Source organism: Falco naumanni, chromosome 5 (assembly GCF_017639655.2).
Source record: "Falco naumanni isolate bFalNau1 chromosome 5, bFalNau1.pat, whole genome shotgun sequence".
NCBI classification, from domain to species: domain Eukaryota; kingdom Metazoa; phylum Chordata; class Aves; order Falconiformes; family Falconidae; genus Falco; species Falco naumanni.
The window spans coordinates 40,153,450-40,170,953 of record NC_054058.1 but is presented as its reverse complement, the minus strand read 5'-3'; the positions used below and the strand labels follow the sequence as shown (position 1 = coordinate 40,170,953).

Below are 17,504 nucleotides of genomic sequence, written 5' to 3'. Positions count from 1 at the left end.
CTGACAGGGAGTGGGGATATAACACTACCATCTTGCTTTCCATTACAAGCTAAAAATTCCCATTTTTAATACAGAGTTTTTAATCAAATTGTATTTGACATTACATGATAACATGGAAAAATTTTTCTTTCTGTGTTGCCACTTCTTACTCATATAGAAAACTTCTGTTCTAATTTTGCCCCCTTTTCCAAACTCAGATATTTCTAGCAGCAATGGATCTGCTGAAATTAATTATGAGCTATTTTTATTCACTGGATCTCTACCCTGTGTCCAAGGACATTTTCTGCTTGAAGACTGGACAGGGCATAAGCAAGGTCAGAGTGAAAGCTTATAGACAGGTGAAAAGTTAAGAAAGATACTCAGTTTGAGGCACAATGATTGAAGAGCCTTACAAAGGTGTATCAGTAGAGCATAGAAAGGAAATATGAAACCACTGGAGGAACAATGAAAACAGATGTAGAAGAGATACACAAGCAAGAGGATATGGTCAGAAAAACGAGAATGAGAAATGGAAAAGTGAAAGGAAGTTTTAAAACTGAATTTTTTTTAGCAAATAAATGGAAATCCATTTCCATCTTCAAAATGTGTGAAAAACAAGGAAGGACCAGCACTCTGCTATAACCGTCATATGGACCTAATTTATCTGGAGCTACAAGCTCATCTATACTAAAAAGGCAAAGTGAATTTTGAAGACATGAGAAAGTCCAACTCTTCTGATTATTTTTAGAACTAGCTCTTAGCTGCTGAGAGTTCTCTTCACACGCTCAAAGAGATACTCCGAATGAAGTGTAAATTGAAACCATGAGACATGTAATTCATAAAGCATAGGTGACACCCCTAGCTCTGCCATAGGCTGCTACAACCCTGGGTCAAACACTGAATATCTTTTTGTATTGGTATCATTACTTGTGATCTCAAGTACTTACAATAAAGGCTTTTTCAACCAGACACTGCTGTTAAGAACTATCTCTTCTAAAGTTTCTGTGCTATTATAATTGTTCTCTTCTGGCACAGAGGGTGATATTTCAGGAATGGATACAATGTTTCACAAAGAAATGAACGACACTGTCAAAATCCTTCATAGAAGGTATAAATGAAATCGCATGACTAACAGGGAAATAAGCAATTTTCAAGACAAACTCTTCCCATCCCCTTACCTCAAAGGTAACTAGTCAAAGGGCCATGGACCAACATCCAGGACCTGCTAATTAACTCACCGTCAGAGCCAGCAGTTTTCCGTAGGTGAGATGAGCTGGAATGTGGTCATTCTTGGATCGCAGCGACTCCACGTACCAGTGCTCTGCTTCTGGCAGCCGGTTCATTCTCATGTAGGCTTCTCCTACAGGGTGAAACAAATGCTAGTGAGAATGCCCAGAGTTTCTCAAGGTTTCCATAATTTATTATCTCATTTATAATTTGCTTTATATTAAATGGGCAGAGATCTTGAAACAGGTGAAACGCTTTGAACACCTGCAATGACACACACACACAAGTCTTACAGACACTAGAGTGAGGAGACTGAGTTATGGCCTTATTAGGCTGAAAGAACATAGTTAAGATGAAAGCCCTGTTAGAACAAAATTGCAAGGGAGTGTTCCACCTGCTTAGTTTCACTCAAAAGTCTCAAAGTAACAGAAATCTTATAAATCTACTGTAGAAAAGTTACTTCTTTTCCACCAGTCTACACAATCTACAGCATGAAATGGCAGGAAGGATATGGAAAGTGTTTGCATTTAATCATAATACATCAAGAGCCTAGATATTTTTTTTTATAACTGGGAAAGGTTAAGAAAACAGTCCTGAAACTATATTGGAGGGAGGGACGAGACATTAAAAAAAAATATCTCTGAATGTAGCTAAATTAGATCATCTGCCACAATTAGTCTAAATTAGAATATAGTATCCATAATTTTAAAATTGCTGGTCTTGAGAAGTCATGTACAAAATGACCAAAATTGGACATATTTCAAAGTGAAATCCTTTACTGTAAGAGACCGAGGCAGGCGATGCTGAAGAACAACAGATGAATGCCATGTCAGAAAGCCATATATTGCGGTAGAGATAATAGTAGTCTTGAAGTTTCTGAGAAAGAATTTAGCATACAGAGAAAGACAAGTGCTTTCTCCAAGAAGCAAACAACCAAATTTCTCAAGGGCTGGAAATAAGCAATATCAAACAAGCATGTAATGGTGAAGAACAGCAGCTTTCAGATTAATACCCTGGATTTACACAGATCTTTCATGAGGGCTCTAGATATAAATGTGCCCTTGCCCTACCAATGGCAGACTGAAAATGCCTACAGGAGAGTCAGGATTTCATCACCTCGCAAGTTGATTCATTTCAAATAAATGGCTAAGTATCTTCCCAAAAACATGAAGTCACAGTTTACCCAGTGCCACCACGAGAGGATCAAGAGAGGACTACAGCTGACCCAGGTAGAGGTTGGCTGAGGCTGTCTCCAAGTGAGTCACTGCCCACAGTTCCGAATTACATGGGAATTAATAGCTGTGAGGGCATTCAGGAGAGAGAGATAGACTGATGTTCTTTATTCAAGCTTGAAGCCAACTACCACACCCCCAAAACTCAGACAAAAATGTGCCACCTACATGTTCAAAGAAGTAGAAAAGAAGTAACTCTTACCGTGGGAGCTACTCCATTTTAAGTATTTACAGAAGCTATGGAGGATTTTCTTGATCCAAAAAATTGGACAAGGCCCTGTTTGGTTTGTTTGTTTATCTATTTAGCTTTTTTTTTTTCTTGGTGTTTTTTGAGGTTTTTTTGTCACCAGAGATTAGGGATCCCAGGCAAATGTGGCACGTAAGTTTTGAGTTTCAGGACTTAGGGTGCAGTACATGCAAAATGATCAAACCACAGCCCACAGATAAAATGAGTGTGATGGAGTCAGAAGTCATGCTGAGCCAAGGCTAAGGGAAGCCAACATGATTTTTATGAGCAAATAAGAGTTTTTCCAAAAAGGGATGCAAGCCTGTAAATCTAGCGGATCAAGACTTCTAATTCAAGGATCTATGAGTATTCTGTACTCATGTGCTGATTTGGGATATCTGATTGCATACACAGAAGTAGATGATGTTTCAGCATCAGAAGTACTCAAGTCATTCTAACCGCTGGTTAGGGCCAAACTAAAGGAATGATTTTAAAAAAACTCAGGTCAAATAAAAAAAAAAAAATCCAAACAGGAAAGAAAACCCAAAAGAACATGAACATTCCCCAAAACCCATGATCAAATTCAGGGTTATCAATGTCACATGCATTTTTTTCCACTATGTCAGCACTCAGAAATAAGTGACGTAACATCATGCCTTGTTATGCACAAAAAAAAGCCATGAAGTCAAGTGTGGAAAGGATTGAAGAAGCCAAAAGTCAAGCTATATGTTACCCCCAAGTCCTCTCCCTAGCTGTATACTTTATGGCAGAATGTTTAATTACTTGATTGCATACTGTTTTTCCCACAGGCACCTGCTTCATTCAGCATACAGGAAATGAAGAATCCATATTGCCCTTTTCTTTAAGTGGAAAATTCCAGCCCAACCTGCTACAGCTTGGCAATTATTCAAGCAATTAACAACAAGATCCTTTAAAAAGTAATGTAAGCAGCCATAAGACATGGAGTTATTATCTGTTGGTAGTATATGCTAAATGCACTGCCAAATTTCAAAAAGATCCAAGGTTCTCACTTATTTTCCATGATGGATTCTGATATAAAAAGAGATTAACAACTTCAGAGTACTGGCAAATTCAATTTTTGATAGGTTTTAAGAGCTCAGCTACTTTACAAGCTAACCTCCTAAAACTTTGAGAGTATTACTGAGTGGCACATCTAGAAATGAAGCTACAATATGTCAATCTAAATGTCAAACTGCAGAGAAAGGAATTTTATTCCCCTAAAGACTTTACCAGGAATTCTCTACAGCTGAACTTTTTTTTTTTTCTGAAGAGCCTGTTTTCTGCTCATAAGCCCCATATTGTCAAGAATTGCTATATTATACGAAATTATAACATGTCATTACTATAGAAAGATGAATAGGGAGTCTGTTATTAATTTCATCTTCTAAATGACTTACAATGACATTCCTATCTAAAAAGAAATGAAAGTAAGTTGAAAACTGCCATGGCCATACTCAAAGACTGGAATAAAATCAAGCAACCATTAACTGAATAATTAATTCAATCAAGTGATTTTATGTGTTAGATGCAATTTTAATAAAAGTTATTCCGGCCTAAGATAGTTTTCAACAAAATGACGGAGAAAACATGTATGGATTGACTTCTGTCATTCAGGATGTATTTGTCTGTCTGAGATTAAAATAAGAAAATAATGTTTGTCATTTACAATCATGTATTTTTATAAATTTACAACATAAATTATTTAGTCATTAGGAAAACAATAGTGTGTGCACTAGCAGCAAATATGCAAAGCAGTGGTACATGTGCACAAGTTTCTGTATTTACTTTAAAAATTCCTTAATTTGTAAAATCTTTCAAAACTCATGCTAAAAATCTGAAAGATCACAGACACACTATTTGCTAATGAAACTTGCCAGACCTATAATATTCAATACAGGTAACAACAACAAAGAAAGAAATTCATTGCAGTGGAAACCTTGAGACATAAATTGACAGTTACTTCAGTTCCCTAATCTGTATCAACACGCAGCCAGGCACAGCATTGCCACACAGTGAATGGTGGTAAGGAATTCAATAGCCAGCTGGAGTAAAAGGGCACAAATCAGTAATTCTGAGCTCTTTCCATTTTTACAGGGGTTAGTTCAACTGATATTCCTGGGGTTCGTGCACCCATTTCTTTGCTTATTCTACAAGAAGAATATAAGATTATTAAACTGTAACTCTCATTTACTAATGTAGTGCAAGCAAAAAAATATGCAACTGAAACACTACTTAAAGGAGTGCATATATCATTCATTAACACCTCTATTAATGTTTTATGACAAAGACATGAGTAACGGGCTACCTTTTGACTAGCTTTACACCACTATAATTAAAACCCTGGTACTCAAGTGGATTTTCTTTGCCATAGAGATAGATCAGTTGCAAGATTACCATTCTCCAAACAATATTGTTCTATATTTCCCCAGAATCCTCAGAATTGAAAAACAACCTTTCAAAATAAACAAAACAAAAAAACCCCAACAAACCAAAACACCACTGAAAAAATCCCCACTAAAATGATGCCAGGACAAATTAATTAAAAATAATTAAAGAACACTAAAAATCATTAAATATTTACATCATATATATTACATTAAATATAATAATTTACATTAAATATTTACATTAAATAATAATACTAACAAAGGACCAGCTTGCTCGCAGCTATTTCCCCTGAAAGGCTAACTTTATACTTGAAAATAAAGTGAAATGTGAACTTTTAGAAATCCTTAAAGAAAAAAAATAACAGGCAGACATTAAGATTTTCTAATATATATACAATACATTGTTAAAAAGCAAAATTAGGTAGCATCTAGATGAATATATGTTACATGGTTCTAGATTAACCTTTCATCTGCTAATTTCATATTTGTTCTGTTTCAGATGCACGTTGTCATACCAAGCAAAGGCTGTCTCCTTGCAGGGAGCATGTTTTATCGATGAGCAAGTACAATGAAACTATGGATGTAATAGCACTGTTCCTCTATAGGTGTCATGTACCCATACCTTCAGACTAAGAACATATGTCTCTCCTGTGGTCCTTCTCTTAGGACCCCAAAAGATGCTACTGAAAAACTATATCCGTAAAGGATACAATACAGGGTAAAGCTGCCTTGCATCATGCTTGTATATGTTAATTATCTGCCACTTAAATTTATGGGTGGTAAAAATGTAATATAGAAAATATAGAACTTGGCATTGACAAGAGCAGACATAAAAACAGAAAGAAAGATGGAGATGCACTTTGAAAAGGAAAATCATTAACATACATTCAGTCAGAATTAAAATTTCATTTTTCCATCATTTCTTTGAATTGGGAGGTTGCCTTAGAAAATGATGGACAGGTCTGCATCCTTGCATACCACAATGCCACAAGGGTTTTGTGTCTTTCATAATGCAACCATGAAGCTTCCTTGTGCAAATCAAGGCTGCAGATGTGCTTACCATAAATGCACCTCCCAGGATATATAACTTCCTTCTCTTTTTCCCTTAGGTACCAGTACGTGCAATAAAAATAAATCTAGAAGCATAGTTTGAAATTATACTACACTGATGTTTAGGATATACTGCAAAAGATTAACAGTCTTGGTGATAAATATGCAGTGCATGCACATCTCAAACAGCTGAAGCATGTGAACTTAATGAGCATGAAGTTCTGCACAGACTATGCATATTTTGTTTGCTTTTTTTCTTTTACAGAACAATCTTCTTGAAAATTTCAAGGAATGTGTTGTATTTTAAGAAGGCTTTTGACAGATGGGAGTCAATCCATATTTGGTTGAGTAGATTCTTACAGGCCTCAGTTAGCCACAGCAAAGCCTTCGATCTGATTTTATTGGACCACTAAGCTATTTTTGAAGGAACATACCTAAAGTGGAAAACAGATATAAATGAAGGGCAAAACAAAATCAGTTCCAGCATGGAACTGCATGAACTTTGCACAGCTCTTCCCTGTTGTACAAAGACTTCCAGTGAAAGAAGTATATTGACACAAATTAAGGCAGTGAACTCACCTGAGATACGTAATTTCATTTTCTTTTTCCAGCAGATGTGCGACCAGCACTAAATCATAAGGGCGAAACCTAGAAATTCATATCTGGCAAATGTTTGCACTCTTTTCTTTCCTTTTACTTTATTTACACACATTTTAAAGATGTATTTTATTTTTTTTTGTCAGTAATACATAGCCATTATGCTAGTATATGTTTCTTTAAAACACTCTTAATAGATGCACTTTCCATTAGAATCATGCCTAACTGGGATCCCTGTAGTCCAATTTCAGTATTGGAATATATTTTTGGTTTACAAATGTAACTATTATACTTACTTTCATACAAAACCCCATATGTTTAAAATGCAAATGCATTTCAGGCTTAGACTCTTAGCTTTTTCAGAGTATCACCTAAGAAAACTCAAGAATTTCATGTGAAATTATAGATCAATAGTCTAAATAATTTAAACTAAGAAAACCTGAGAAGTTTTAAAAAGAAAAGTCCTGGTCCCTAACATCGCACCCATTACCCCTCAGTAATCCATTGCTGTAACCTTTTTAACCAGCTTGAATCCTTCAAATAAAAGGAACAAAGTGAAAAAACAGGACACATTGCATTCAGTCCGGAGATTTATACTCAGCTTAGTAAAGCAGATATGAAGTACCATAGTCTGCAAAGTCTCAACAGGGAAGGGTTAAAGGAGGAGGGTGGGGAAAGAAGGAAGCACAGCATTTTGCTCCCATCACCACTAGAGTAGACTCCATTCTTATTTCCCTAGCACATGTAACAAAATGTAAATTTGAAAGAAAAAAAAAAAAAATCCCTTGTTTTCAATCAAGCTAGTTCTGAAAGAAAAAAAGTTTTTAATGTACATTTAGTAAGAAATTACCAGTAAAGCTTCATGAGATGCATAGGAAGCACACTGATGACTGGAGCTCAGACAAGTGCAAGTATCATGCTCTGTACAAGTTATGATATGGGATATGTATTTCACAGCTTAATCATCTGTGGCTCTTAAAAAGTAAGTCTTGCACAGTATGAACTGTAAAACTATACCAGCAAAAGTGTTTCTTGGAGTTCTAAACAATATTTTAAAGTAATTCAATAAAAAAGCATTTAATGGGAGCAAGGGGCAAATGGGATAGGAGCCTTAACAATATTAACAGATCTGTACAAACAGCCACATCCTCACAAAAGCATAATCAAATAAAGTGATAGTTATGTTATAATCATCAATAGATAAAGTCTCTCTGCATGCTAAGCCTTTGTATTTACGATACAAACCTCTGCACCAGATATAAAATCTGGCTCCCCTTTCCCGTTCTGTACCTGGCTGCCACTTGCATATGATTTGTTTTCTGTCCATGTGCAATGTAGCAGATTAGAAAGGAGAAATCCAAACTCTAATTTGTGCATCATTAACTGTACTAACTCCTGCAAAGTTAGCTTCTTTTTTAACTTGCATTTCTCATAAAAAATGTTTGGTTTGCATTAACTGTATTTGAAAATAGCCATTCATATATTAGCTGGCAAGGGCAGATGAAGTACAATCAAGACATTTGTCTTTATGACAGTATCTTGCCAATCTAAACCTGAACAATGCCACCCCAACATCTTTCTTGTTACTGCTTGGTACTAAAATAAAGCCTCCATGGTCCACCTCACACCACTTAACTGGCAGGAGTATGAATTACTGTAGCAGGTGGGCCAGTGTGGTTTTAAAAGCAATGTAATACAATCAACTGTATAATATCAGATTTCAAGGAACGCAAAAGACATCTAGAGCAGAGGCTGATCGTTAAGCAATCCTAATATTGGCATTAAAGTGTTCAAGATCCCACAGGGACCATTTTATCTTTTTGACCCTAGGCTTTAATTGAAACTTTAAACAAAATATATTACCTATTTAATGCAGCTGAGCTGGACTCTGGCCTTTGTAGTGCATGTTGCCATGCCAAGCAAATTAATCTGAGTAACCTTAGCACGTACTTTTTAATTTACATCAAAGAAATATGACAGAGAAAATAAATACCAAGCCAATCCTATACAGTTTGTTGAATAATTGTTTTGATTCTAGTTTTAAAGTTTTAATTTTTAGCTGTTTTGTGCTCTTTTGAGAAAAAAATAAAAAAATAAAAGGTTTCACTTCTTGGTACAAAGCCAGAGTAACATATGGTTTCCTTAGCTGAGTTGTTGCACACCTGGCAAAATAAATCACAGCAACAGGAGACCAAAATCAACCCTGCAACTTTTCATACGCACAAACTTACAACATCTGATGCTGGTATAGTGGCCCTGCCTTTTGTACCATGAATAAATGCCAAGTCAAATGGATGGCTTGCTTCTTGAGCCCAAATACTTCTTGTTGCTTTAAAAGGCAAGTTACTTAGGATGAGAGTCATCAGGGCAGGCTGGCACACCAGAGGAATGAGTCACTGGGCCTGTCAGAGTGAAAGGCCAATAGAAGCATGCACAGGAAAAGAAGCATAACGCATACAGGGAAAGCAGGTGGTGTAAAGGCTTAACACTGCTGGAGCGTTAATGCTACCACACTCGGAGTGCTGGAGTTCAAACCTAATTCAGTTTAAATAGTTCATCTCCTGTTTATTCTCTTTCTAGTATGTCATGTACTCCACAGAGGGGAAAAAAAGCCTCCAAAAAATCTTCAGTGACATGATTGGATAATTATTAAAAATTAGAGGAAGCACTGTTTTCTTACATCACATGCCAATATCTGGCAATATATGTACCACTGAACCAAGCAGAGTCATCACCAGAGACTCGGAATACATTATTACAATAACGGCAGCAGACAGTCCTCAAACTGTAACTATTCCTGGATTTCATGATAAGCTGTGGAGACCTTTTCCACATGCAGAGAGACAGGGAAGGACCCTTCCTTCCCAAGCAGATGGGGAGCACTCCCCAGTTTCCACCCCCCACACCCTTCTTCCCCAGCAATGAGCATACAGTGAGTGGGCACAGCTCAGTGTCAGGTCCATGCAGTTCCAGGCATATGAGACAGGACTGGCCTATTTCAGTTCCTCTAGTCTCTCTTTTAAAGGCAAAAAGTAGGCAGACAAGTCTATGCAATGCTGTTTATCAAAGAAAGTGTTTGTAATTTTATCTTGAACATCAAAACAGAAATAAACAATCCATGCCCAATGACACAGTATGAGCTGCTGATGGGATGCATTCCCGATCATGGATGCGGTTGCCCTGTTCTCCTGCCAACACCCAATGCAAAGAGATGACTGAATAGGTGTTTTGGATTTACCTCACAAACTTGAGCTAGTAAGTCTAAGCTAGTCATCTCAGTTCCTTTTACAGGAGAAGTATGCTTGCAGGGGATCATTTTTATAATCTAAAATAGATGTCAAAGTCAGAAGGGCTCAATTACTCCCCAGAGGTATCTTTTTCTCTCCACACTACACAGTGAGCATAGCTACCTAGCTCTGGCTTGTCATCTAACCTTTACACTGTTACAGGTAGGAAAGACTAACCAAACTAACTGCAGTCAGGTACACTCACATGGACACATCCAGGACAGCTTTAAACAAATTTGTCTGAGTCCTGCTGTTAATATAGCTGCACTGCATTCAATTCAAGTCACTTCCCTACCCTTTATATAGGCTCTTGGGTTGCCTTTGCAGCACAGCCAACAACTCATACCTCAGCAACTAGTGCAAAGCAAGTTCTGATAACCATGCAACAGCTGCCATCACAACATCACCAAAATACAAATATATGCTACGTTAATGATAAGGTGGACTTTACAGAGCTCTGTAATAGCCTGTTGCTCTTCGCAATAGGTTGAAAGGGGCTAAGGTAAGCTCAGTTGACCCTAACTTGTTACACCACTAGGACCTTCATTTGTGAAGTGCTGATGGTTGCCTAAAGGAAACAGAAGCCAGAGTACGGGTTAAGCAGTGGAAGGGGGAAGTGTAGCAGCAGCCAAGCCCAGGCAAAGGACTGAGCTGGTCTTTGTGTTCACTATTGCTTTGTGAATTAATAAATGCAAATCCCAGGAACAGAGTGAACTTGGACGTCATGGACTGTGCTTATAAAGAAAGCTGAGAAAGGCCTCCTGAACCTAAAAAGTAACTAATGGGCAAAAAAGTAAAAAACTGAAGAATTTTATAGGTCATGGTTGTTCTAAAGGGAGCATCTATTCACAGAAAAAGAAAAAAGGTGGCACAGGCCTGCTTTGTGACGGAGCAACCATCATGCTACAAACAGGGTTGGTTTACTTTTCCAATTTCTGTACTTCTGAAGAGCACTTTTATCAGAATTATGAAATATACAGCTGTACTAAAAAGGGCAGTCAAACTTCAGAGGATCACTGGAGCACTGCAGTACTTCAGCAGTCACTAAAGGACACCAATAGTAAGCGCAGGTTTAATTCACAGAGAGTGGTGACCGTTGATAACCCCACCAAATTTATCAGCAAATGTTGATAAATAAAACTGACAAAACAATAGCCAATACTCTCTATGAAGAACATCCAATAATCAACTTGCATATTTTAGTGATCTTTGCCACTTGCATTAATCTGATAAAGCTCAGCAACCAGGGAGAAGTAACTCTCCACTGAAATGTATGAAGTGTTAAGGAAATATTTATACTATTATTGGCATTAGATGCTTTGTCACTGTGACAAGAGAAGTACTTAATTTAGCATTTACAGAGATTTGCAAACATGTAGTATCAGTTACAACTACAATTTTAGAGTATTTTTTTCCTATGCCTTAGTACTTCTAGGGAGCTAATAAAAGATGCCTTTCCTGTATAAGTAGAGTGAGTGACGCTTGCTTTCAACAATGTGTCAAACCAACGGGTACAACCAATGCATTCCCTCATACATTAGGCATTGGGGGGCGAGGGTACGGATGACAACACACACCACAAAACCCCACATGCTTCCTGTTGATCCTGATTGTTTCCACATATTTTTTTAATTGCTCTACTTCAAACTACTTAAAGTATCTTACATCCTTTTCTGTTCCAGATAGGAAATCAGTGTCTACTGGGCCAGACACTGAGGTTGCTTAGCAGAAATACATGCCCTTTCAGAGAAAAATCCAGTTAAAAGCATCTCTGAAATAATGAAGAACCTGCCCCTTCGTTTACAGATCTGAATACTATAAATAATAATTCATATTATCTTCTTCCTTTTATCTGTTTAGTATATGTTCTATAAAGATGTGATGAAGAATATGAGGAGCTGAAGTTAAAGTGTAAAACCAAAAAAAACATCTCAGCCAAATTAATGTTTCTTGCGGTACTCAAAGCACTCTGCTAAAATGTTGAAGACTTCTATCATTGTAGATGCCTTAACTAACAGTACATCATCTGGGAAATAAGCTTTTGGCACAACCTAAAAAAAAAAAAAATCCAATGATCTCTGTGGTCCTGTTTGGACATTTTGTTGGTTCAGAAGGAAACTTAACATTCAATACCCACGCTAAGTCTTATGTTATAATCAAACTCAGTCCACATTCTATGAAGTTTCGAAGATGACTAAATGGGAGATTTTTAAAAAAATTAATTATTAATTTCACATGAGTTCTCTAGGATAGTGGATGAGAGACCGTGGAGGCAGAGAAAAACCCTAATCCATGCATTCTAAACTTAAAAGTGCTGTATGGACACTCTTAAAGTGTCCATAATCTAACTGTCTCATCATTTATTGTGCCCTATCCAGCACTGAAGTTACTGACAATTTAAGCTCTGAACCTGGTTTGCTTGTATCTACTGAAGGCAATTTTTTTTTTGTTTTATTACCTAATTCATTTGAGCACCAGTTGCTTGGCTAAGTTTTTTTGTTTCACCCTGCCTGAGTCCTCAAGTATCTTTCTGAAACACTAACAATGCACTTACCCATCATGTTGTATAAGCTCTGTGGTGCAAACTGCCTTGGCATTTTCTGTATTGCTTCTTTGTAAACCATAAGGGCATCCTGAAGAGAGACACACAAGTGGGACAAATAAGTAGTAAAGCATTGATTTCAAAAGTAGTCTTTCACAGAGAAAGCAAAGCCAGACTATCTTCCTTCCCCAAGTGAAAGGTGCAGAGAGAGAGAAAACACATTGGCATCATAAATATCATGGAAAGTTCAGACTTCTCATTTACAAATATTTTATCAAATTCAGTGAAGCTTATTGACAAGAGATCAAATTAGCTCCAATATTGCAACTTTTTTACCAATCAGAAGTAAAAGGAACATTTTTTTAAACCCCTCAATGACGCATGAGCTTATAAACATATACAAAATTATACAGGATGTCAGAGAATATCAAACTGCAGACAAAGGACCTTCTGATGACTAAGCTACTATAAGTGACCTAAAAATAAAGAAATCATTGTCTACTGTCAAGTAATAACAAAACATAATCCTTACAACTCAAGTCTGCTCCACACAAAGAATGAGATGTACTACAGTGTCAAGAATGCCAAAACTGGATTCCATTTGCAAATGTGCTGTGTCTTGAGTTACTCAAGCACATATTTATGATTCATTCTGCACTTTGGATGCTTACTGGCCAGTCTGTTAGCTCTGCATCATTTTCTACATCATCCCATCTAACAGTCACAGCTTGTGAAGGCTGAAATATGCTTGACAAAAAAAATATCTTAAGTGTGTGACCCAATCAGGGCTGGCTCAGATTGCAATGACTACCAGGCAGAAACCTGATGGTTCATATTCTTAAAATCCCTTGCACCTCCCAGGCATTGAACTCCAGCTCTATACTCTATCAGCCGTGCAGACAACACGCTGCTGTTCTCTTACATTCATGGATGTATTAGCTGTCTGTGTTTTAACCAATTAGTAGCTGCCATCTGACAGAACTCGATTCAGCAGACAGATGCCAGAAAATCCATAAGGCTTGTATGCCTAATCTTAAACAGCTGAGGTAACTGCCGTGGTCAAGAAGAGCTATATGAATCAAAACCATGCATAACTCCTATTCTGAAGTATGCCTGGCAATGCAAAGAAAGAATGACTTTCTTTCAAATACGGCTAAAGGTCAAAACTCAAACAAATGTCCAGTTTTAGTAATTTCATCAGGGAGAAGGGAGAGGAATCACAGAAGTCACATTTGTACAAGTAAATGAGATGGGATGGGTTGGGTGCTGTGTACAGTTACATTAAAAATTATCCAACCCACTTCAGCACTTAGGTTAAGTTATCTGACGAGAGCACACAAGTGGGATGTTTTTAATCACTGAAGTTTTGAATTGTTTCAACTAGGTCTTGATTTTGGAGATGTAGAAACAAACATAATTGCACGTTTTCAGCTGAAGATGGGCTTTATTTTGAATTAAAAAGCCAATACACTTCAGGTTGGCTGGTCTGTAATCAGCTATATCCTTTGCATATCAGTGACGGGGACAAAGCCAAGAAGAATGAATTAACACATATCAGATGTGACCACTGCTAATGCTGACTCTGACATCAGAACATCACACTGCTAATTAACATTGTCACACCTGTGGCTGTGGAGAATAAATATTCTCTGTAGAGAATGCTAATCTTGATTAGGTGTAATTCAATCAATTTGTGCCTGTGATGTCTTTTGAAAGTCTGGCTGGAAGCAATAGGTATTATTTATGAATGAAGGTTTTATAATGATATTGTAGACAAATCTGGAGTCTTACCTCATAGTGTCCTTGTTCATGAAAAAGTTTTCCTAAGTTATAAAGGCAGCTAGTAACAGAGCTTTTATGAGCATGAGGATCTTTCAGATTTTCATCAGGGATCTCTGAACACTTCAGGAAAGTCCTCCTGGCTTCTTCTGTCTTCCCTTGGTTCATCAGGATGATGCCAGTATTTAAATAGGCAGCTGTGAAGAGGGAAATAATGTTATCTTTAAATGGGGCTCCATGATGTTTTATCTAATCTTTGTTTTACTTCAAATTGATATCTGAAGGAGATCCCATGGTTATCTAATTTGCCTTTTGTATAATACAGATCACTCACTGACATAAAGAGGAACATATAACAGCTAAAAGTTCAGAGACAAGGAAAGCAGAAAGTGGGTATAAAGATTAAGGAAGGAGGGAAAAGGACACTCGTTAGGCAGGGTGCTCTAATGAGGACTGTATCAAGTATATAGTGCCATTGTTTGAAATGTTACAAAAATATATAAATCTATATTTTTATATATATATATATATATATAAGACTTAATACTGAAGCTACAAAGTAGTCAGCAATCTTAAAAAGCACCCACTTAATTTTGGAACCATCCGATTTGGCAACATCCTATGGATTATTCCCCATTTCCCCCAAGTAAGAAAGGAAGAATGAAAGGACTTCAAAAATATTTGTATTATTCACTGACACCACATACCATAAAAATCAGGGACCAGCTGTAAGAAACAGCAAACAGAAGCCTGAAAATTTTGGGTAGTAGCATATATGGCTCACCACCCCAGATCAGATACATTTTAGGTACTAGCAGTGCTGCCCAATGCTAATTCATCAGCTGCTTCTTCCCTGCAACACAATAAATGTAGTTGTTGACTAATAAACGCTTGCTTTCAACTGAGAAGTGCACAATTTCACCTTTTGCTTTCAGAATGAAAAACTTCTGAAAAAAAAATAAAGTGTTATTGAAGAGCAGGAAGATTTCCTTAAAAAGCTATAGTCAGTATTATGCAAGCTTGTACAGTTGAAATACTTACAAGCTAGCGTGGGTCTGCTACCAATTGCCAGTTTATAGTAATGCAATGCCTCTGAAAACCTGCTGTTTTCCTGAAGTAGTAATCCTCTGCATAAGAACAAAAAAAAAAAAGAAAAAAAAAGAAAAAAAAAAGAAAAATAAAAAAGAGAGAGGGAGGTTACTGCAAAGAGTAACTTCAAGATAAATATTGAAAACAAAACTAAAGTAAAGAAAAATATGCTGACTGGTATTTCAGAAGTATAACAACTCTGCATGTTACTAACAAATTAGTGGCAAAATTATTTTGTGTGAAAACAGGATTAGTTCAGAGACATCAGGTGCATCCATATGGCTTTAACAAAGCAGATGTTAAATGCAATAGTTTTGGCTTTCTTGGAAACCAAGAAATTCATTTACTCAGTTAAGAAAATGGTAAATTGTGAGAGTTTTTAAAGCAGATGGAGTATGGTGGAGGTATTTGTAACTAAGTCATTCATGTTTAGCCTGTCATCTTTTCTTGACTTGAAAACCCAGATATTTTTGAAACACACAATAAAATTAACCACTTAACACTTCACATGTATCACCTTAACGAGCCCCCTTTGGTTGAGCAATTTCACTACATTATTCACTGTATGGCTAAGCACCTACATTAGTTTAATTTTTTCTGGCCTGAACAAATTTAATAACTGAAGAGATATCAAAAATTATACCAAATACTTCCAGTTCTCAGTTAGTTTCATAATCCATGGGCTTTAATTAAAGCTTTTAAGACAAGCATCTTTGTGAATTACAATTACATCTTTGTGCATTACAAAAGCCACCAATAAAAATGCCTGAGAAATAAGTGCTCTGGACATCATTGACATTAATTTAGAATTGCACGCTTAAATGAAAACTCAAAGCATTATAGCGTTCCCAAAGTTTTAGAAGACTGAAAAAAAAGCATATGTAAATGTATTAAGATCCAAAGGATTTAAAATCCTTAAAAATTAGTCATTTCAGAGTGGAGCCTCAGGCCCTATTATCCAGGGGTAGATGTCCCTCTTCTTATACCTCAAAATAACCAGGAAAAAATAAATGTAGCTATTTGTTTTAGGTCAGAAGGTTATCATATCTATTTGTAGTTCCACTAACCTACAGCAATTTTCTCTTCTTCCTCTATGGCTTTATCTGCTGATAGCTTTTTGAATGGTAAAGGAGCTTGGACTTTTTCCATCTCCAGTCTCCAATCAGAAAAGATTTTTTTCCCTCCAAAGTCTCAGGAAAACTTTGTGAATTAAACCAGTAGACTTCAGGAGAAGAAAAGAATAGGGCAGTTAGCTAAAGAAATAACCACAATCTAAGTTGTTTGCTTCCTATCATTGAGTCAGGATTTAGGAGTGGAGGAATATATCCTCTTTTTTTCTGTACAGTCTATCAGTCCCACACAGCCTCACTTTTGAAACTGTCCCTCAAGTAACTTCAATTAGGTAGTAAATCACTTTTAATATTAACAAAAATTACATGTAGTTGGTACTTCCAGTAATGTGAGCAATCAGGAAATAAAATTCAGGATACTTCTTGGCATGGCACGAAGTTTTTTAACTACTGTCAAGTGTCTTGCAGGTGGCAAGGGGTATGATGGCCAGGATACTAATGATGTTTTCTAAATTTTCCAGAACATGAATTTTGTTTACTCTAAAAACTTTTATAGACTGTAATTAGTCCAAGGGAAATTACTATTGTTACGGTATTTTGATCCAGTATCCTATTGATGGCAGTAGAATTAACAAAAAAATGACTTGCATGGTCTGACATTTAAGCTGCTTCTTATTTCTTTTTAAAAAATAATATTCTTACAATTTTTGGACAAATTTGTCAAAGAAATTTGATTCTTATTTTAGTTCTAGAATAAATAATTCATATATTAAGTAATACAGTAATTCCTCAACTTGAACAAAATAAATTACTTTGTAAACTGTAAAACACTTGTGCTTTTTGGATTATAAGAACGTTAAGATCTAATTATTACCAAATCTTCTGTATTCACGACATGCTCTAGTATTGGCACTCTTGATTAATTACTTGATCATTTAAGGTCTTTTTTTCCCCCACTACTCTTCCAGAAGACTTTTTTTTCTTTTAAAAGTTGTTCCACTAGCAGACATATTTCTCT

At 36.4% G+C, this 17,504-nt stretch overlaps 1 protein-coding gene across 1 annotated transcript in view; it reads right to left on the bottom strand.

Moving 5' to 3' along the window:
- TMTC2 (transmembrane O-mannosyltransferase targeting cadherins 2) overlaps positions 1-17,504 on the bottom strand; it is a 254,292-nt gene that overhangs the window by 63,333 nt on the left and 173,455 nt on the right. Inside the window, exons 5-8 of the mRNA XM_040596294.1 lie at positions 15,369-15,454; positions 14,340-14,524; positions 12,561-12,639; positions 1,218-1,339 (exon numbers count right to left, since the gene is read on the bottom strand). Coding sequence (XP_040452228.1) covers positions 1,218-1,339; positions 12,561-12,639; positions 14,340-14,524; positions 15,369-15,454 — 472 coding nt within the window. The remainder of the gene's footprint in view (positions 1-1,217; positions 1,340-12,560; positions 12,640-14,339; positions 14,525-15,368; positions 15,455-17,504) is intronic.